This window comes from Gobius niger (genome assembly GCF_951799975.1).
Source record: "Gobius niger genome assembly, chromosome: 12".
In the NCBI taxonomy this organism is placed as follows: domain Eukaryota; kingdom Metazoa; phylum Chordata; class Actinopteri; order Gobiiformes; family Gobiidae; genus Gobius; species Gobius niger.
The window spans coordinates 5,667,544-5,690,758 of NC_136863.1; the positions used below are offsets into that span (position 1 = coordinate 5,667,544).

General features: G+C 41.0%; 1 protein-coding gene across 3 annotated transcripts in view; it reads left to right on the forward strand.

Annotated features, from left to right (window-relative positions):
• Nucleotides 1-22,987, forward strand: part of LOC306970987 (regulating synaptic membrane exocytosis protein 1-like) — an 89,645-nt gene extending 66,658 nt beyond the window's left edge. For all 3 annotated transcript variants that reach the window (XM_079567111.1, XM_079567109.1, XM_079567110.1), the window contains 5 exons: nt 7,377-7,633; nt 11,603-12,156; nt 19,895-19,935; nt 20,203-20,316; nt 22,814-22,987. In XM_079567111.1, the coding sequence (XP_079423237.1) occupies nt 7,377-7,633; nt 11,603-12,156; nt 19,895-19,935; nt 20,203-20,316; nt 22,814-22,972 (1,125 nt within the window). In that variant the 3' untranslated portion in view covers nt 22,973-22,987. The remainder of the gene's footprint in view (nt 1-7,376; nt 7,634-11,602; nt 12,157-19,894; nt 19,936-20,202; nt 20,317-22,813) is intronic.
• The last annotated feature ends 228 nt before the right edge of the window (nt 22,988-23,215 follow it).

A 23,215-nucleotide genomic window follows, 5' to 3' on the forward strand; every position in this document is an offset into this window, starting at 1 on the left:
TTCAGGTGAGGTCGACTGATGGGTTTTTCTAAGGCCGAGGCCGATTTGCACGGCCGATATTTTTGACTGATATTTTTGGCAGATTTTTACAAATGTCTGGTCTATAATTCTGCAAAAACATAAATACTTGGGCACTCCAGCAGTGGCCGATATTATTTTGTTACTGTAGGTGATTTAATCATAGTTTCTGTCCCAGGTTTGATTAGTTAGCATTAGCATACTGTTGCTAGCCGCTGCATTTTGCACGGTGATCCAAAATACAATTAACGAAGGTTAAAACTTAACTCAGCAATTGAATTCTCCAGGTTTTTAGCTTTAAAAGGACATGCAGCCTGTCCATATTGACTGAGGTTCAGTGAAACTTAAACAAGCATGTAGCAAACCAATTTTCATTGCGATGTTTCTCTGTTCCCCTGAGGCCCAGGGAGTTGTGGAGGAACTCGTTTTAAATCACTCACTTCGCTCATTCCAATTCAAAAAACGGCCCCGGAGATAATGGCTTTAATCTGCGCTACATTGGCCCATAGCTGATATTGTCAAATCTTAAAGGGACGAGATGCAAGTTGGCCATTTTATACTCACTGCTGCCTCCTCAGGTCATGCTTGTAACTGCACCTTCTATAGTGCATGTCGGCAATTCGGACCCGAAGTAACACCTTTTTGAGTGACCCTGCAGGATCTTAGAGGCAGTTGTGGTGAACAGGTCTGAGCTCATCATGTAGGGGCAGGAAAATACATAGTTTTAACATTTTTAAACTCCGAATAGTCCCTTTAAGTCGCTCCTACAGACTCCAAACGTTCCAGTCTTGGACTCAAAAATATTTTGAAGATTTTTTTCAGAGGTATTTTTTCATGTCTAATTTTTAGCCTGTTTTTTATTTGAGCTTTGAACACAAAAAACAAGACGGAATTATATTTTTGTTCACTTGAATAAGATATCCAAAATACCCTCTGAAAAAGTCTCAGTAGCTAATATGCAAACAAAATAATTACAGTCAACTTAACCCCTTAACTCCCACCTGAACCGAGCACATTTTCTCCAGTTTGGCTTTACCCCAGTCCAAAAGCTTCTGGAAAAAAGCTGTGAAAATAGCAACAAGAAAGTGATGGAAATGTGACAAAAAAGCGAGAAAACATTGACAAAAATGTGACAAAAATTGACAAAAAAATTCCAAAAATGTGATTTAAAAAATGACAAAAAATGACAAAAAAAATTACAAAAAAGTTACAAAAATGAGTTGAATACCCAACAAAAAAATGATGGAAAAAAAAATCTGACGTGAGGAAAAAGGAGTTAAGAGGTTAAACCTGGCTCTATCCATTATTTAGATTTCCTTGCTGAAAATATTGGCAATTTTTAAGATTTTTAGGTGTAAAATTACAGAAAACTTGCAATACATTTTTTCTCATTAATGTCAGTAAATATCAAATTGATATCTTATAAATGAAATGTTTTCCTGCATTTCCTGTATTCATACGTGTGCTTCCTTGCCCAGCCCGGTGGCTGTGAGCGCGGGCGCAGCCAGATCCGGCGTCGTGGCGCCCGGCAGAGGAGGACCCAGACCAACGCCCGGAGGACCCACCACGGCAGGCGGCTGGGGCTGCACCTCCCCATCGCCATCCCCCCCGACCGCTGGTACACCGGGGTGGGCAGCCGCGTGTGCGCGCAGTGCCACTCCCAGCGCTCCCGCAGCCGCACGTCCTGGATGTGCCTGGAGTGCCGGGTCCCGCTGTGTCTGCTCACCTGGAGGAACTGCTACAGCCAGTGGCACTGCGGCGACGACTGACCGCCACAAATACTGCAGGTTTTCTGTTGTTGGGAAGGATCTTCTGATTGTTACGCGCTGCACGTTTTCAGAATTCAGAAATGTTGCGTTATCTGACTGTACGTTTTAGTTGTACATTTTATTTATTTAACTTTTGACCATGTAAACCATGTGCGTTATTGAGGAACTACAAACTAAGATTAGTTCAAGGCAAAAGTTTTATGTTTGTGCGGAAAAATCTTTGACTCCAGTTTGCAGTGAAGTTTTAGAAATGCGAGTTTTATTTTTCAAGCTAATACTGTATGTTAAGGATTTTTTAGAAGAATCAAAACTTTTTTTAGATGGTGAAGATGAGACTAGCTTAGAGGTCCGATTTCAGTTTGGTTACACAATGAAGACTAGTTTTGAAAATTATGTTGAACTTAATAAAATGTAAGTGTCTTGGCTTTGTTTTAAAGGAATAGGCCACTGTTTTTACATACTGAGATATGTTCTTAGCTGAGCTTAGACGAGTTAATGTGTACCTGTCTGGTCTTCACGTGTGCCCTCAGTCACGTAAACACAGCACAGACGGCGTTAGCATTTAGCCTCTCCTCCTCTATAGCTCCAAACGAGGTGAAGATAGAAGTACAGTATAAACCTATAAAATAATAGTAATATTAAAGTGTTATCGCGTAACACTTCACGTATCCATATTTAAATAGGGAAAAGTGGAAGAGCTTGGTATCTTCTGTCTTCACCTCGTTTGGAGCCATAGAGGAGGAGAGGCTAAATGCTAACGCCGTCTGTGCTGTGTTTGACTGAGGGCACACGTGAAGACCAGACAGGTACACATTAACTCGTCTAAGGTAAGAACATATCTCAGTATGTAGAAAACGGTGGCCTGTTCCTTGTACGATTTCAGGCAGCAAAGTAAAAGAATATCTTGCGATAAGTTATGTGTGTTTTACCCGCTATCGTAAGAAATATGTATATCACTTTATTTTATTCTCCTATTTGACCTTTATTTAACTGGGAAACTCGCACTGGGATTTCAGATTGCCATTTTAAGGAGAGTCCTGGTCCCAAAGCGACACCTATTGTAGATATTTTTAGCGTTTAATGTAATTGCACAGTTGTACAAATCTAAGTGCTTTATTTGTCATTGTATAATTGTCCAAAGAAACTGCGTCCAGGACAGGTGTTGTAGTTGTGGGTATTATTTGGCCAATTCTAGACTGGGCCAGATTATTATTAAGTTGCTGCTTTTGTTGTCGGGCCTACAAATGTAAAATAAGTGTTCTAAGATGAATATGAAAAGCGACTTGAGAATCAGCATAATATTTTTTATTTATTTGTTAACCTCTTACCCTCCGCCTTAACCGAGCGCAGTTTCTCCAGTTCGGCTTTACCCAAACCTAACAAGTTCTCACCTGGCGCTTACGGCATATTGGCCAGAGTAACGCCTCAAAGCCAAGACATACAAAACAGATCTTTTTCCTCGCAGTGCTGCCTCGTTGTCACTTTTTTAGATTCTTTTTCATCTCATGTTTGCCAGAGTTTGACACATTTTTGTTGTTTTTTTGTCACATTTTTTTTTTTTTTTGTCACATTTTATTTATTTTTTGGTCACATTTTATTTATTTTTTTGTCACATTTTTATTATTTTTTGTCACATTTTTATTTATTTTTTTGTCACATTTTTATTAATTTTTTTCTCACATTTTCCAATAAGCCTTTACATTTGGGTAAAGCCAAACTGGAGAGAAAGTGCTCTGTTCAGGTGGGAGGTAAGAGGTTAAAACAACCGGTACCTCACGGATCCACACAACTGTAAATGACGCTTTTGTGTTTTTTAAATCATGTTGGAGAGTCAATAACATTAGAAAAAAGTGAATAATCCCTTTTTTTCTTTTCCCTGTGCAGACGTATTCGTTTTGTATCATGCAAATATTAATCTTAAGCATCGTGTTGTAAGAGATTGTTATAATTTTGGTCCGTGAGTGTCTCCCACATGTTAATGCGAAAATAAATGGTTCATTCTGGTTTGACACTTGGCTTTTTATTTGTCTAAAGGTGATGTTTGTCAAATTCTACATGACCTAATGCTACCACTGGTTATAAAGCTGTTGTTTTAGACTTGTCCCTTGTATCTAAACCTGCTTTACCCCGATGTAATCCTGGTTCAGCTCGGTCAAGGTCTACATTTGATTTAGTAGATGTTGCCCCATATACTGTACCTGCTTTACTCCTGGTTTGGGCTGGGTACCGTTCAATGATGCTTGTCTGGTGTCACAATTTCTCCCAATTCTCCCCCATTTCCCCCCAAATTGTTCCCCATTTTGTTCTAATGTTGTTTTATTTTTTCCCTATTTTATTTAAAGAAAAAAGAAAAAAAATGCCCAATGTTTGCCCCATTTTAACCAATTTTCCCCCCATTTTTTTTCTCATTTTCCATAAACATTTTTTTCCCCCTATTTTTGCCCAATTTTATTTATTTTTAGCGCAATGTTTGCCCCATTTTTTAACAATTTTTTTCTTAGTTTTGCACCAGTTTTTTCCTGGTTTTCACAATTTTTCACCCTCATTTTTGCTCATTATTTACCACTAATATTTTCCATTATTTCCCTCAATTTTTTTCTCATTTTCCCCATTTTCCCCCTTTTTTTTTTACACCTTCATTTTGTCACAATTTCTCCCAATTCTCCCCCATTTCCCCCCAAATTTTTCCCCATTTTGTTCTGTTTTATTTTTTCCCTATTTTATTTAAAGAAAAAAGAAAAAAAAGCCGAATGTTTGCCCCATTTTAACCAATTCCCCCCCCCCCCCCCCCCATTTTTTTTTCTCATTTTCCATATAGTGAAAACATTTTTTTTTTACAATTTTTTTCCCCGATTTTATTTATTTTTTGCACAATGTTTGCCCCATTTTTAACAATTTTTTTTCTAAGTTTTGCACCAGTTCTTTCTCATTTTCCCAATTTTTTCTCCTCATTTTTGCTCATTATTTATCACTAATATTTTCCATTATTTCCCTCAATTTTTTCTCATTTTCCCCAATTTTTTCTCATTTTCCCCAATTTTTTCCTTTTTTGTACCCCTTCATTTTGCTACAATTTCTCCCCCATTTTCCCTCAAAATGTTCCCCATTTTTCAGACATTTCTTGAAACTGGAGCTGGACCCGATATTGTAAATTTGCATAACTTCCACACATTTTTGTTCTGATTTCTGGTTCTAGATGAAACATATTGTAGTATAGGTATCGGAAAAAGTATCGTTCGGGTATCGATATCGAAAACCAAGAATCGTTAAAGTTCTGGCATCGAAAAAATGTTGAGTTTGTCACGTTGTTTCACGAGAATCAAGGCCGTGGGAACCCAGGGTGCTGAGGGGGCTGCAGCACTCCCTGGTGAATAGTTTGGGAACAGCAGGCAATATTAATAAATAGGAAATATGCGCAGAAAAAGCGTTTTGGGGGTGAATTTTGTCCCTCAGCACCCCCTTACTAAATTATCTTCCCACGGCTCTGACGAGAATCAAATATTTATCTTTTCATTGTTCATTCGTTTTTTCAAATACTGAAGTATTTCCTGCAGTTTGTCGGGAAATCTCCCTGAAAACGCTCTGGTTTAGTGTCTTGGTTTGGACCGTGGAGCCGTGATTTCTTTTTGGACCAAAGTGTGTCTGTTCGGGGGCAGGGAGCGCTTCTCTGTTTGCGGATCCGCCGGTGTTTGGATAAATTTAGCCGCGTTGGTGTGAAATCTCCTCGGCTTTTGTGGCTTTAATCAAAGAGAAATCTGGAGAAACAAAGGAACGAGGGACAGAAGGATGGATGGAGCGAGCCAAAGGGAGGGATGGGGGGAGCGCGGTCTGTCGGAGTGCGTGGGCAATAAAAAAAAAAAAGAGTCTTCGGGGAGAGCGTGGAGAAACTACGGTCCTGCGATGAAGAGGGGGGTCTGTAGCAGTGGTGGAAAGTTAAGTAAAAAGTACAAATTTGAGGTACTTTTACTGTAGACTGATAACAACTTTTTACCTTTACATTTCAGAGCAGGTATCTGCGCTTTCTACTCCACTCCACTCCATTTTGGATTTTGAGTTAAAGCAGAACTACGTAACTTGTTTACTGTAATAAATCCTTTCCGTAGTCCTTCTGGGTGTAATACAAGTGTTAAAAGGATGATTGGGGGGTCTTTCATCTTGCAACTTCCCCGCCTCCGGGCCGAAGGTGCAGTGCACAATAGAATCACAATCAGAAGAAGCTAACAGGCTAACAGGGCAAAGCTAACCCTAGCGCCACTCAAACAGTTTTTACAGCAAAGTTTGAGTGAAAAAAATATTTCCATTGTCTAATTAGATGAACAATATCCCTCTCTCCCTTCGTCTTTTCTGTCAGCGTAGTATTTACTCTCACGGACAATTAAGGAGTAAAATAGCGCAACTTGCTACGACACTTGCAGTGGCGCTTATGGCCTCTAGGGGCATGAGTTACTCAGTTCTGCTTTAAAGTATAAGATGTATATGATTTAAACACATCTCCAGTGACCTCTTTTTGGTCCAGACCTGGTTTAGTCCTGGTTTAAGTCCTCGTTTCAAGTGGTTTTCACTCATTTAGACTTTTTCCTGTTTTGATGACATTTCAGATGGTTCTAAGGTAAGAAAGTGAATCTGCCAATGAGACAGTGCGATTTTCTTACCCCATTGGCAGATATATCACCCTGAGATAAAGAAAAAAACAGGGTTTCCATGGGCCATTAAAAAGCATTAAAAGTCAGTAAATTAATTGCCCCAAAATCAAGGCCTTAAAGGGATATTTCAGGATTTTTGACATAGGGCCTCATTTCCTAGTTATCCAGAGTGTTCCTGATTTCTGGAGATTTTTTTTTTTGTAATTCATGCAGTTCTTATGTTTGAAGAGTTTTGTGGCTCTAGGCTAGTGCTAGCCAGGCTAGCGCATTTCTATGGTATCAGCTAGCCTGCATTAAAAACAGTCTGACCCGCTCCACAGAGCACCTGAGGCAAATCACTTATAACACCAGACTAACCATATAAATGTCTGTGTTGACAGAATCATGTTTGGAATATAACTGACCTGCATCACATGATTGATCCCATTTTGAGGGACTATTTTCTAGCAGATCACTCCGCCGCTGCGTAGCTTATACAACCACGAAGCTGATGCTGCTCAAATATAAGTTATTTTAAATGCAAAATGGTTAAAAAATATTCTGTCAACACAGACATTTATATGGTTAGTCTGGCGTCATAAGTGATTTGCCTCAGGTGCTCTGTGGAGCGGGTCAGACTGTTTTTAATGCAGGCTAGCTGATACCATAGAAAAGCGCTAGCCTTGCATTAGCCTAGCGCATGATTTACAACAAAAATATCTCCAGAAATCAACAACACTCTGGATAACTAGGACATGAGGCCCTATGTCAAAAATCATGAAATATCCCTTTAAATGTCATTAACCTCTTGCCTTAACCGAGTGCATTTTCTCCAGTCCGGCTTACAGCCTATCAGCCAGAGTAATGCCTCAATTGAAAGCTAAGACCTACAAAACTGATAGTGACTTTTTTTTCACGCCTGACCGTGTCCCGTGTTTGTGTCCCGTGTTTGTGTCCCGTGTCGCAGGTGATCTGGGTTTGCAATAACTGCCGGAAGCAGCAGGACCTCCTGACGCGGCCCGGGGACTGGTTCAGTTCGGAGTCGGCCGCTCTGGGGTCGGCCGTCAGCGAGCCCTCCGTGTGTCAGAGGTCGCGCTCCCAGGCCCCTCCCGGACACGCCCCTCCAGGCTCCGCCCCCTCCTCCCTCGACCCCAGCAGAGGAGTTCCACCGGGGAGCGCCGCGCTGACGGACCCGCGGTCACGCAGCGAACCGCCACGAGACACGTAAGAGAGAGTTTATCTGTCGGCGAAAGGGAACTCGCTGGGTTTCATTACTACAATAGACTCCATACACTCCAATAGACGTCAAATCATTGCTTAAAGGTACATTATGCAACTTTTTATGTGAGAAAAAAGTTGATATTTGTGCGTGTTTGACCTTGTACTGACCCAGTGTGTGTGAATGGTCACCATGGCGCCTTTACTTTCCATCACAGTGGTGTCTACAACGCTCTAGGATCAAATGTTTTGTAGGTTTTCTGGTGAGAGGCTCCGTCAGCATATACCGCCGATCCCGTCAGACCTCGGGAGCTAAGCAGGGAAGGGCCTGGCTGGTACTTGGATGAGAGACCATTTGGGAAGCCTGGGTGAATGTAGTGAGTGTGTGTGTGTGTTCTTGTAATTACAACATCGCGAGGACCAGTTCGAGTTACCAACAGAGTGAGGATATTTTGGAAAGTGAGGACGTTTTGGGTGGTCCTCACTTATTTGAAGGACTTGTTTGAGGGTCAATGGTCATGTGGTTTTAGGGTTAGGGTTAGAATTGGGTTAAGATTAGGGTTAGGGGTTTACGGTCTGGTTAATACATTATGTCTATGAGTGTCCTCACAAAGATAGCAGTACAAGATTGTGCGTGTGTATGTATGAGTGGATGGTGGTGTGTGGGGCCGATGGTGCAGACTGGTTGCCTCAATTCAGTCAGTCTGCCCTAGGGCTAATGCGGCTACAATAGTAGCTTATCACCACCGAGTATGGAGTAAAGGAATAATGCACGAAATTCTAAAAGCGACTTAAAGCGTCTGGAAAAGCTTTCTATAATTCTAATATATTATTATTATTAAAATAAGGCCTTTTATGGCTTAAAATGCACAAAATTTCCCATATTATCAGCGATGAAATCTTAAAAATTGATCAAGCCAAGTTTAAATTTTTGGTTTTATTTTTTTGACATATTAGTTACAAAGACTTTTTCAGAGACTATTTTGGGTTAGTGGATTTAATTGGTGTTTAATGGGTTTATTAGTGGACAAATCTGTAAAAAAAGAAGAATTTTTGCCTTGTTTTTTTAAATTCAAAACTCAATAAATCAGGTTAGGAATTAGAAATTAAAAAAAATCTGAAAAAACCCTGCCTTCAAAGTCTTTTTTAGTCCAAAGCTTGAAAATGTGAAGTCTGTAGGAGCTACTTACGTGGAGATATTGTCGCACCAATGTGAGAAAAATGGCCCTTGAAATTACAATTTCCAAATAAATCTATGGAGAAACAATGAATGAATCAGTGCAATAATTAAACATGTAATATAAGATTAGATTTTTTTTCCCCAGGTGAAAGTTTATATGTTAAGAGACTAATTTGGCCCAAAACCTTTAAAAAAGAGTGTTTTGAAGGGTCACATTGCAGCTTAAAAAACATAAAACTCAACCCCAAATTCCTCCAGGACAAACCTTCTTCCATGTCTTGAGTTGATAGTACATTTGCACAGCGCCACCTACTGTCATAGAGTGTTCATTTTAAGTAAGGATACTAAGTGGGACAACATATGCTGCTAATTTTTACTTTTCACTTTGGAGTAGTGGAGTAGAAAGTACATTTTCTCTTTTCAAATACAATGGAGTCAAAGTAATAAGTTCCCAACGGAAATACTACTCAAGTAAAGTACAGATCCCCAAAAACTCTACGTAAGTACAGTTCTAGTACTGTCGCGCAATCAGTCACAATGGAGTCAAAATCACTATTAAGACTGGTTGTCTCTTCAGAAAAGTCCCATTGTTTCTTTGTGTTGCGTGTAATGGAACAGCGCGCTCTGCACAGAACCACACTTCTATTATTAGACAATTATGTTAACAGTGACAACAGACCGCGCTGAAGGAGCCGAGCCTGTTTACACTGGGGCTAATGCAGACTCTGTTACGTGAGGAATGAGCTGTTGTGCTCAAGACAGAGCGAAATAGTGCTCAAGACAGAGCGAATCTGAACAAGACTTAAAATAGTTCTGAAGACAGAGCGAATCTGAACAAGACTTAAAATAGTTCTCAAGACAGAGCGAATCTAAACAAGACTTAAAATAGTTCTCAAGACAGAGCGAATCTGAACAAGACTTAAAATAGTTCTCAAGACAGAGCGAGTCAAAACAAGACTTAAAATAGTTCTCAAGACAGAGCGAATCTAAACAAGACTTAAAATAGTTCTCAAGACAGAGCAAATCTGAACAAGTCTTAAAATAGTTCTCAAGACAGAGCGAATCTGAACAAGACTTAAAATAGTTCTCAAGACAGAGCGAATCTAAACAAGACTTAAAATAGTTCTCAAGACAGAGCGAATCTGAACAAGACTTAAAAATGCATATAACTGAAAGTATTTTATCTACACTCTTGCCTCTTACTGTAATTGATTAATTCTATGTTGATGTTTTTATTGATTGTATTTGTTTTCTTATATTTATGCAACTGTGAAGCACTTTGAATTGCCTTGTGTATGAATTGTGCTCTGCAAATAAACTTGCCTTGCCTTGTGTTAAATCATTTGAACCAGGCACCAGGGGTCAGAGGTCATTGTATAAGCCCAGGTAGTGCACCTGTGATCTCAGGATGGTTCCTTTGTGCTGCGCTCGCTCAACACTGAAGGCCAAGACACATCTGCTCCTTGCACCGTAGACGCTTAGGAGTCTTTATTTATTTATGTATTTATTTATTTATTTATTTATTTATTTATTTATTTGACAGGGACATTGCACAACAAATGTGTTGCACAGACCAGAGATAGCTACAAGCTAATTTTTATCTGTAGTCCCTGGGCAGAGGCAAAGTGACAGCAGGTTTAAACAGTGACCAATGAGCATCTGACTTCAGAGTCCGTTCACAATACAAAATACATATAAGGCACCGGCAAAAGGATCACCTCAGCAAACATTCAGATACAACATTTACAGTATTTACAATAGCAATTACAATTATATACAGTTTTTTTTTTTTTAAACTTGTACCTTCTCATATTTCTTCTCATATTTTTAACACTACCCCCGTGTTAATGCTCACAAATCTGACCCTCTTTCAACCACTTCTTCAGATTAAAGGGATATTTCAGGATTTTTGACATAGGGCCTCATGTCCTAGTTATCCAGAGTGTTGGTGATTTCTGGAGATATTTTTTTTGTAATTTATGCAGTTCTTATGTTTGAAGAGTTTCGTGGCGCTAGGCTAATGCAAGGCTAGTGCATTTCTATGGTATCAGCTAGCCTGCATTAAAGACAGTCTGACCCGCCCCACAGTGCACCTGAGGCAAATCACTTATAACACCAGACTAACCATATAAATGTCTGTGTCGATAGAATCATTTTAGCCATTTTGCAGTTAAAAGACCTTATATTTGAGCAGCATCAGCGGCGGAGTGATCTGCTAGAAAATAGTCCCTCAAAATGCGATCATTCATGTGACGCAAGGTCAGTTATATTCCATACAACATGAATATATGGACACAGACATTTATATGGTTAGTCTGGTGTTATAAGTGATTTGCCTCAGGTGCACTGTGGAGCGGGTCAGACTGTTTATAATGCAGGCTAGCTGACATTGTAGAAACTCTTCAAACATAAGAACTGCATGAATTACAAAAATATATCTCCAGGTACCAGCAACACTCTGGATAACTAGGAAATGAGGCCCTATGTCAAAAATCCTGAAATATCCCTTTAAGTTAGAACTGTTGCTACTCTCTCGAACAGTCAATGGCAACGAGTTCCAAATCCCTGCAGCTTTTACAGAGAAACAATTCTGTCCAAACGTGGAGGATCTAAAGTTCACAGAACAGTCTCCTCTGGCCGAAGCTCGCGTTGTTCTACGTCCTGCCTCGACATAAGATTTCCCAAACATTCTCTGGGGCTGTGGAGCCAAGAATTTTAAACACTAAACTGACATTGGAAAACAAAATGACATTTTCAAACGTCATATGATAACGCGTGCTTCTCTGTGGTTGCAGGAGGAATGGGCGCGGGGGCGGCGTCGTGGGGCGGTCCCAGCCGCGGCTGCAGACGCAGGTGTCCATGGACAGAGACCTCCGCGGAGACAGAGAGAGGAGAGACAGCAGGCGCCTCACCAAAGGACGGTCCCTGGAGCACGACCCGGTGGGAGGGGGTGGGCTTAAACGGACCGCGGACCAATCAGGGCCTTTGCCTCCCGGGGGGCGGGGCCAGGTGATACTGGGGCAGGGGCCGGACGGGTTGGTCCCAGGACAGGGCGTTGGAGCTGGGCCACAGTCTCAGACGAACCCCCCTGAGCTCAGAGAACCTCCGCACGGCCCCGCGGTTCGACGGACCAAACGGGAAAAGGCCGAGAGCATGCTGCGAAACGATTCGCTCAGCTCCGACCAATCAGAATCACTCAGGCCGCCACCGCCACGCCCATATAAGTCCAAACGGGGCGGGGCCGGGGGCAAGAGGCAGACGAGCATGAGCAGCTCTGAAGAGGAGGGGGGCACCACCCCGGAGTACAGCAGCTGTGAGGACGCCGAGATCGACAGCGTCAGCGAGAGAGGTGAGGTCACTACTTTTACTTTACTATGTAGTACTGTATTTACTACTACTACTGTATACTGACTATAGCATCAGCGAGAGAGGTGAGGTCACTACTTTTACTTTACTATGTAGTACTGTATTTACTACTACTACTGTATACTGACTACAGCATCAGCGAGAGAGGTGAGGTCACTACTTATACTTTACTATGTAGTACTGTATTTACTACTACTACTGTATACTGACTATAGTGTCAGCGAGAGAGGTGAGGTCACTACTTTTACTTTACTATGTAGTACTGTATTTACTACTACTACTGTATACTGACTACAGCATCAGCGAGAGAGGTGAGGTCACTACTTATACTTTACTATGTAGTACTGTATTTACTACTACTACTGTATACTGACTACAGCATCAGCGAGAGAGGTGAGGTCACTACTTATACTTTACTATGTAGTACTGTATTTACTACTACTACTGTATACTGACTACAGCATCAGCGAGAGAGGTGAGGTCACTACTTATACTTTACTATGTAGTACTGTATTTACTACTACTACTGTATACTGACTACAGCATCAGCGAGAGAGGTGAGGTCACTACTTATACTTTATTATGTAGTACTGTATTTACTACTACTACTGTATACTGACTATAGTGTCAGCGAGAGAGGTGAGGTCACTACTTTTACTTTACTATGTAGTACTGTATTTACTACTACTACTGTATACTGACTACAGCATCAGCGAGAGAGGTGAGATCACTACTTTTACTTTACTATGTAGTACTGTATTTACTACTACTACTGTATACTGACTACAGCATCAGCGAGAGAGGTGAGATCACTACTTTTACTTTACTATGTAGTTCTGTATTTACTACTACTACTGTATACTGACTACAGCGTCCGCGAGAGAGGTGAGATCACTACTTTTACTTTACTATGTAGTTCTGTATTTACTACTACTACTGTATACTGACTACAGCATCAGCGAGAGAGGTGAGGTCACTACTTTACTATACTGTACTGTATTTAATACTACTACTGTATACTGACTACAGCGTCAGTGAGAGAGGTGAGATCACTACTTTTACTTTACTATGTAGTTCTGTATTTACTACTACTACTGTATACTGACTACAGCATCAGCGAGAGAGGTGAGGTCACTACTTTACTATACTGTACTGTATTTAATACTACTACTGTATACTGACTACAGCATCAGCGAGAGAGGTGAGGTCACTACTTTACTATACTGTACTGTATTTAATACTACTACTGTATACTGACTACAGCGTCAGCGAGAGAGGTGAGGTCACTACTTATACTTTACTACACTGTACTGTATTTAATACTACTACTGTATACTGACTACAGCGTCAGCGAGAGAGGTGAGGTCACTACTTATACTTTACTTTAAAATGTACACACAGTGACGGCGAGAAAGGTAACATGCCCGTACTTAACTATGCTGTACTTTACTATGCTGTACTTTACTAGGATGTACTGTATACAGTTACTATAATGTACACACAGTACTATGCTGTGAAGATGCTGTGTTGGTCAGTACCTGCTGATTGTTTGGTGGGTGGAGAGGGCTCTGGTTTGGTGTTTCCATGTCTCCGACAGTCTGCCTCAGGGCAGTAAAGCGACTGAGTGACAAAGTGCTCTTTTACTGAAGGCAGGACCGATTGAGAACCAATTCTCATTTACAATGGCAGAAACACAGCAGTACTTTCCCTAATTAAGGCTTTTGAAAACCAACAGTTTTCCTCACTTCTAAACTGTTTGCAAAAACCACTGTTGTCTCCCTTTAACAGAGTTTGCAGCTACAACAAAAGCAGTTTCTCTTATAAATTACACTTGCCACTTGAGGATGTAAAAGTGAAATGGTTTTGAGTTTGTCCACCAGCCCAGGCTCTGACTCATTTCAGTTTAGACCAATATTTGAGCGACCCCGAAGCGGCGCTGCAGTGCTGCTGCTCACAGACGCCATCTTGGACCTGACGGGGTTAAACGACCGAAGCCCTGCGCCTCGTCTGGACCGAGGGGTCAAATGTGGGTCATTATGTGGGTCACTGACACAGACGCCGCCCCTGGGCTCAAAACAACACAAACAACTTCAGATGAAAATATACATGGGTGGAGATTTGGGTTTGGGTTTTTAAGTAGTGTCCTACCGTAAATTCTCTAATACTGGCCTGTATTCCATTAGCGGCCGGGTCTCTAACAGTGGCCGGGTTCGTGGCTGGCGGAGGCAAATTAAAGCCGGTCTCTAAAACAGGCCGGGGCTTTTATTAGAAACTATAGCGGTAGAAATATTCCCCATGTTAGGAATTTGTCTCAATACTCGTGTAAATGAAAACTCACATGCAGGAAGTAAACAAACGGGAACCCAGGCCGAGGGGGACGCTGCGGAGGAGCTGATCCGAGCGTAACTTTGACACAGATTTGGCCACTTTTCAAACCTCCTGTGACTGTATTTGGAAACAGGCCAAACAACAAATGTTTTGTGACCCTCCAGGGTTTTAATAAAGTCTCCATCGCGTCTTCAAAGCACGTCCAGCTGCTCCGTGTGCAGGTCAGTCCCACGCCTCAAAATAACTCCTCCCATCAGCGCGAGCGTCTCGCCTTCTCTCGGGTCAGTCTCATGATCGATCACAAACACAAACGCTCCGTCTAAACTCGCCTTTTACACAAGATAACAACAAATAATCCGGTCCGCGGTAAAAACGAAACAGAAACCTGCAGTGACACTGATGTCAATGTTCCGCTAACAGCAACAAAACACTTCCTGTTGTCCCGACAACATAAAAGGCGTCAATGTTCCAGCCGCTGGGAGAGGGTTTGAAATGTTAATTAATAAATGAACCTAATATTTTAGGTGCAAATGGACACAAATCTCGTTTTTCTTCGTTTTCCTGGTCGTCCGTTTTGCTCAAATAGAAATAAAGGCCTGTTTCTAATTGTGGCCTGGTTCCAATAAAGGCCTGGTCCTAGCTGCCCTTGAGTAAATAAAGGCCCGGGCCTATATTAGAGCATTTACGGTAATTTTCAACACAATGAGATCTTTCTTGTTAATTTAAAGGGGCTTTATGCTCACTACTGCAGGTTCTATATTTTGCTCGTGCATGACGGCACTTCGGACCCGAATTAACACCTTTTTGAGTGACAGTGCAGGATTTTAGAGGCAGTTGTGGTGAACAGGTCTGAGCTCATTCTTCACATTAGGACATGGCTGGAGGAGGAAAATACTTACTTTTAACATGTTTAAACTCTGTATAGGTCCTTTAAAGGCACTATACTCAGACATGTGAGAGAAAAACACTACATCTATAAAGCATTAGGAACAGTTTTATGAACTTGCAAGCTGTTTTTTTGAGCATTTCTATAACAGTGACCCTGAAAAGTGACCTTGTAAGTTGTGAAATGTGCTGATAAACTCGTCCCTGTGAAGAATTGTGATGCTCCAGGTATGTTAGAAACATTAGGAATGACTTTGAACCACAACTAGCATTGTAGTTTTGATAGTTGTGGTTCAAAGTCATTTGAACCACAACTAGCAAAACATCTGTTATATCAGGCATTCTTGATTAGAGTTTCTGAAATCAAGGCTTTACTTATTTCTAGATTACATTTTGCAATGTTGGTGCTCAAAAGTGTGTCACTCTACAAAAAGGAATAAAAAAATGGGTAGAATTTCCTTGAAATAAGTATATTTGCCTTTGATTTGAATAGGTAAGTAAAACTATCTGCAAATGGACCGAGTATTTTGGCAAATAAAGCAAGAAAAATGTTATTGTTATTGCTCTAAAAGTTAGTTTAGTGTTTCCCAGGCGTACAGGGATTTAGCAGGGGGTACTTATAAAAATTTCAGATTAAAAAAGAAAGTGAAACTCAGTAGAATGGAAAAGTTAGTTAGTTAAAATTTAGTTTTTCAGTAAAAGGTTTGATTTTTAGAGTTTATAGCTTCATTTTGAACACAAGATACAATAAATACTAGTTTAGTTTAGTTACTTTGTAATAATAATGGCAGTATTCCCAAGTTAGGCGGTACGAAGTATAAGTATACTATAAACGAACGACTCTCAAAAATACTCATTCCATTGGCAGATGTTTCTGCTTGGCAAATCAAAATGAACCTAATGAGAGTGAAATTATTCTATTTTAACTTGCTTAACTTAGCAAGATATACTGTTTAGCTCACTGGAAAAACATCTAAGATGAGATGAAAATACTAATGTCAATGGAAACAAATTGAACAAATTCAATTTTCCTTCAGAAATATGTCTTTTTCACTTGAAATGACACTGAATAATCTGAAATAAATTGAAATGTGCTGAGATTCTATCTGATTTTAAGACCAAACCAAATCTACTCAAACATTAAGATTTAATCTCTTAATTCAAGTCAGTTTGTGTCATTTCTTGCTTGAGATGGTTGTTCTTTTTCAAGCGCACAAAACCAATTTCTCAGGGTCGAGCCTTTGCCAGGGAACATTTATTTCAATGTTCATCAAGAGAAAAAGTCATAGTCAATACAGTGGTCCTGATTAATAGGATTATTCATGCTTAAATCAACAATTTTGCCTTTGTTTAAATGCCTCCAGTTCCTAAACCGTCAGAGCTCTGTGAACCGCTTCTATTTCTGGCCTCGGTCTGAATATTCAATAAACCTGGGCAAACACACTGCCCTTTTTAGGAGCTGCTGTTTGACTGTGGCTGCTGTGTGTACACGGCGCGGTCGCACTGTTCGGAGGGACTCTGCTGCTATGTGCCTGTGTAAACTGTCACTGAGCCGCTCGATGCCGCTGCCTGATGGACTGACGTCGCCGGCATTTGCTTGTAAACGCTCTATCGGATCGGTCGCAGGGACAGAGCTCTTTGTGGTTTTATGCCAGCCGCTCATGTCCTCTCCGCGGTTACTGGATTTCACTTACTGGACGGTTGCATTGGAGATTTATACGAGTGGTAAGTCAAGTTTGGGCTGCTTGCTTTGGAGCAGAGGTGGGAAGTTTAAAGGGATATTTCAGGGCCTCATTTCCTAGTTATCCAGAGTGTTGCTGATTTCTGGAGATATTTTTTTTGCAATTCATGCAGTTGGAAGAGTTTCGTGGCGCTAGGCTAATGCAAGGCTAGCGCATTTCTATGGTATCAGCTAGCCTGCATTAAAAACAGTCATGACCCGCTCCACAGAGCACCTGAGGCAACACCAGACTAACCATATAAATGTCTGTGTCGACAGAATAATTTTTGGAATATAACTGACCTTGCATCACATGAATGATCGCATTTTGAGGGACTATTTTCTAGCAGATCACTCCGCCACGGCGTAGCTTATACAACCACGAAGCTGATGCTGCTCAAATATAAGTTATTTTAAATGCAAAATGGTTAAAATTATTCTATGTACACAGACATTTATATGGTTAGTCTGGTGTTATAAGTGATTTGCCTCAGGTGCTCTGTGGAGCGGGTCAGACTGTCTTTAATGCAGGCTAGCTGATACCATAGAAATGCACTAGCCTTGCATTAGCCTAGCGCCACGAAACTCTTCAAACATAAGAACTGCATGAATTCCCAAAAAAATATCTCCATGTACCAGCAACACTCTGGATAACTAGGAAATGAGGCCCTATGTCAAAAATCCTGAAATATCCCTTTAAGGGCCTATCTCACAGGAGGAGACTGCGACTGGAGGCCTCTGCAACATCTCCGCAACTCTGATTGATCGCGCGCATACAAAGGGCCTGGAGGCTAGCTGGAGACTCGAGTTGCCCTTGGTCATGGAGATGTCTCAGAGACGTCCCCTGGAGATAAGGCGAGTCTCCAGGTAGTTTCAGTGAAAACGAACATGCTCGATTTCAGCGGAGTCTCAAGCAGCTGTGGCAACGTTACGAACATCATTTGTTGTCCTCAACCTGTGAGACATTTCTGTGACGTCGCTGCAATATCTTTGAGACCTGTCGGATACCAAGGAGATCTCATATAGACGTATGGAGTCTCGGTGAGATCTCCTTCAAATCCCATAGGTCTTAAAGACTGCATGGAGTCTTGAAAAAGTCTCCATGCAGTCTCCACTGAAATCGAACATGTTCTTTTTCACCAGAACTACCTGGAAACCACGACAAATAATGAGGGCAAAACTGTTTATCTGTGATTTGAACAGTAGATCATGACAGGCCTAACCAGTGCCTTTACTTCTACTTCTTATTTTATTTTGAGTAAAACGGACTCTTCCCACTGTGAGTACATTTTTCAGTGGTAAAAGCGTCACGTCAATGAAGCTGCAACACATTTTTATTACTCCAATCTATCTATCTAAGTTATTATTTTAATTAGATTGTTTATGGTGTCGCCTTTTACCCACTGTTCTTAAAAATCATCTGTCCAATTGACTCTGTGCATAACTTCAAATCATAACAACGCTGCCCAAAAAGTGACTTCCTGTTTCGATCCAGCTCGCCAAGATAAAAGCACGCAGCTCGTCACATTGATTAGTTCAGCAGGTACTTGCAACATTACAAGAATATAATTAAATACACACATTTTAAGTGTTCTATCTGTTAGGCAGAAAGAAAGTTGAACTAATGATGGTGCTTTTGTTTTGGTGTGCTGGATCGAAACAGGAAGTCATTTCTTGGCCGGGGTTTTGATTTGAAGTTATGCACAGAGTCAATTACAATTAGGGATGCACCGATACCACTTTCTCTAAAACCGTTACGAGTATGAGTACTTTGATTTAAGTACTCGCTGATGCCGATACCGAATACCGATACGAGCACAAGGCATTTTCTTCAACGTTCTTTCTTTTTTCACAGCAGATTGGTTTGTAATTAGTAAATTTACTCATTTACATTTCCTTAAGTAAAGTAGGCGACACATTTAAGAGCAGTTATATTAGAATTATGCTGATGCCATTTATTTTATTTTCATTCAATACAATTTTTTATTCTTATTGCACTGTCCATAGACGGAAAAGCCCAAGCTCCCCAATGCCTGTGCTTTATTCATTTATGTATTTTTATTTAACAATAGTATTGAGATGTTACTTAAATGGTCTCTTTTCGGCTTTACTTCAGCTCCGTGTGGATTTTCTCATGTGTTTGTAGCAACTTAGCGAGTAGCTACAGCGTTTTCATTGTTCCGCTGCAGCTCATTTTCGCTCAATATAAACATGCTGTATGTCTTTTATTTGGATTTTTCTGAGGACTTTTTAGTCGCTGGGTTAGTTTTTCAGATGATTAAACCCCTGGGCTTAAAACGGCGTCAGAATGGCCAAAAATGTTAGCCGCGAGTTAGCAACGTTAGCCTGTGTCTTGTAAACACTGCAGACGCTGCAGCACTGACAACATTTAGCTCTGGTTAAATCCAGCACAGACTCTGGTTTAGAGAGCACAGTCTGTAATAAAGTCAGCTCTATGTGGATTTTTGTATTTGCACTAAAGAATTCTCCAGTTTGTTGCTTCTTCTCTCCTCAGCTGAGAGCTGCGCCTCGTAGGTGCGCTCACCGCACGTCAAATGGTATCAGTTTCTGGTATCGGGACCTCATGAATGAGTACGAGTATGAGTACAAGCACGTGGTATCGGCCCGATACCCGATACTGGTATCGGTATCGGTGCATCCCTAATTACCATGTCCACACACAGGCTGTTACTCTAACACTTTTTTCATCTTTCTCTCGAGTAACTCTGTGGGTCACTGCCTTTTACTTCGACTTGAGTAACTTCGACTCTTGTCTGTTCTGTTGCAGGTGACTGGGAATGTTACCCTCATGACCCCACTGTTTGGCATGTAAGTCAAAGTTCTCTTTATTTTATTACTATATTAGAGGAATTTTAAGCTTTATTAGATAAGATGTGTTGTATTACTGGTAAACTGCATTCACAGATATGAGGCAATAATGCAAGTAATGCTGGTTGACTTGCTTCTAACTAACTAAACGTCTGTCTCTTTGCAAAGGTAGAAACATGTGCCTTTCCCTGTGCACAATGGTTGAACGCTTGTGTTTTGGGATTCGCGATGTGTTTCCAGTTGCATAAGACCTGTTTCCCGTTGCAGCATCCTGTGAACTGGCAGCCGTCCAAAGAGGGAGACCACCTGATCGGGCGCATCACTCTGAGCAAGAGGAGCGCCAACCTGCCCAAAGAGGCGGGCGCGCTGCTAGGGTTAAAGGTGAGGGTTCCACCTGGCCGAGAATAAATAACCATCGTGTTCGTCTTAGGCTGAGAGTTAAGCAGACCGTCTGGCATCGTGGCGACGGTTGCCAGATATCAGCGGCCAAACCCACACAAAAATGTTCAAAACCGGCGGATGAACGGTGCAACAGGAGTTTCCAATATATTTCACTTGTTCATGAAGACACTGTGCTTCTTTGATGATGCGGGACAGTTCTCTTCTCTCTGGATTTGAGGTTTTGTCATTCAAAAATAAGAATCGCACATTCGAATTAAGCTATGAATGATGCTAAATACGTAGCTCTGTTTACGACATGAAACTTTAAAGGGGCTATATCATGCAAAATCGACTTTTTGGAACTTTTAACCATGTTGTTATGCTATTTCCTTTTCAAAAACACCCCAGAGTGTTTTTTGGCTTAATTCACACAGTTCTCAGTAATCCTCCTGAATCCTGCTCTCTCCGCCCTCTACTGACGACTGACTGACGTCAGTCTGTAATGTAATGTCTTAATTCTATGCTGATTTTTATATTTGTAGAACAACTTTTTCATTATTTCTGTTGTAAGAAAGAAATAAAAAGTCAGCGCTGTCCCTGCAGCCAAAACAAACGCACCCCCTGAGCGTCTGAACAGATGTCATGTTTGCACTGGAAGCTGTGAAGAAGGAGCTCTTTCTAACCTTCTCTGGATGCCTGTTGTTTTTTTCTTACCTAATGATAATGTCAGAGAAAAGCGTGTTTGGCTAGGAGGACGGGAGTTTATTCAACCTTCCTAAAGAAGAGGCCACCCGCCAGAAGTTGTTTTTTCTCTCCGGGATTTGGCGACTATCAGCCAAAATAGTGTTTTTCTGTGACTGTCTCTGATGGATGTTTGGTGAACCTTCACCAGAACCAAAGTGGATTCACTTTTATAACCAACGCGAGTCCCATAATGTAAAACACCTGATGGAGCAGAGCAGTGAATCAGTCCAAGCGCGTGTTAGCGTGTGTGTGTTAGCGTGTGGGTGTTAGCGTGTGTGCTAGCGTGTGTCCATTTATGAAGCTGTGTTGCAGATGTCAACTCCTTATAACTGCATCGTGAAGTAACTTCACTTTTTGGTGTGTATTTATATTTCTACTACTGCAAAAGTTGTATGAGCGGAGAGAGGGTGCAGAGTTAACTGAATCAAAGCGTTGTGTCTTCTGGTTTTGAAAAATACCTCCAGAAAATACTTATATTTATCAGAAAAATTAGTGCTCCATAGTGGTAGAGGTACAATCATCATCATATCATATGAATGCCTATACTTTACTTTGGAATGGCTGAAATAGCAGGATACAGATACTTTAAAACCCCAATATGACAGGAATACCTTGGACCTGGCAACTCTGACCTTGATCTCAAACTAAATTGATGGTCTATGTGTCAGTTTCAAAGACTTTTTAGTTTCAGCAGACACGACTTTAGTGCAGCGGTTCTCAACTTGTGGGTCAGGACCTAAAATTGTGTCGCAAAACGGTTTTCAGTGGGTCACGAGCCTATCCCAGAAATATTTATTTTAATATTTCTGTACAGAAAAATATAGAATCATTGCTTCAGTCTGTTAACATGACTAGAGGTCGACCGATGTACAGGACCATATTTGAGAATTGTTCAATATCAGCTATCGGTCAATCTAATACTGATAAAAGCAGTCAGAGCTTTAAAATGAGCCAAGCCCACACACTCAGGGGAACTGAGAAACATTGTTCTTTTGGTAAGACAGAAAGGTTTGTTTCCCTGCTCTCCGCAGCCTATGACACGTCACCTCCACCACCAGGTGATGCTTCTGAGGAAGATTACAGGAAGTGATCGAAACTGGTAAAGCAGGTAAACGAACCTTTCCGTCTTACCAAAAGAACAAACAGTCATAGTTTAATGGAAGAAGACAGTGTGAACCTTTTACAGAGTCTTAAATACATTTGTTAAACTTTTGTATTTTATGTTGCAGACCTTTGCTTGTAATTTCTGAATCATAAGAGACTTACTGTTATTATTTTTGTAATCTGCTGATTCAAGCATCATACATACACAGGATTATAGAGGAGTCATTTGGAAAAATCTGCAAAACATATTGGCCCTGCATATCGGCATCGGCCAATCAAACCCCCCCTAAAGATACCTAAGATGATTGTTATGGGGTTGTGTTTTGCATAATTTCAGCTTTTTGGTGTTTTTAGTGCTTATTCAACTACATTTTCTGAGTTTGTATTTGGGTCACGGCTTGTCATCCCTGGCTGATCTTGGGTCAGGACGCCAGACCAGTTGAAAACCGCTGCTTTATTGCGTTGTCTGCACAAAACTTTCCACATCAGCATCACAGAGATTTTTTTTTTCTCCATGTTCTCCCTGTGTCTGAATGGGTTTCTTTCTTGTTTCTACCTAACATAAACCTGCCCTGTAAGCGGACATCCCCCACTACCTTTGTTATCGCATGTTAAGTGACTAATCTCAATGTGTGTGTGTCCTGTGCAGGTGGTGGGGGGTAGAGTGACGGAGTCGGGAAGGTTAGGCGCCTTCATCACCAAAGTCAAGAAAGGAAGTCTGGCCGATGTGGTGGGACATCTACGAGCAGGTAGACACATTATATGTATTTATACATTTGATGCTGGACATACATTGAGACGGGAGTGACAGAAATACGAGATAAGACATTGCCTCCTTTGCAAATGTTTGCGAGGTCCGGCAAGAAGTAGAGTTTAACATGCCATAACGGGGAGAAGAGCGTGTTAAAGGGATATTTCAGGATTTTTGACATAGGGCCTCATTTCCTAGAGTGTTGCTGATTTCTGGAGATATTTTTTTTGAAATTCATGCAGTTTTTATGTTTGAAGAGTTACTTGACACTAGGCTAGTTCAAGGCTTGTGCATTTCTAT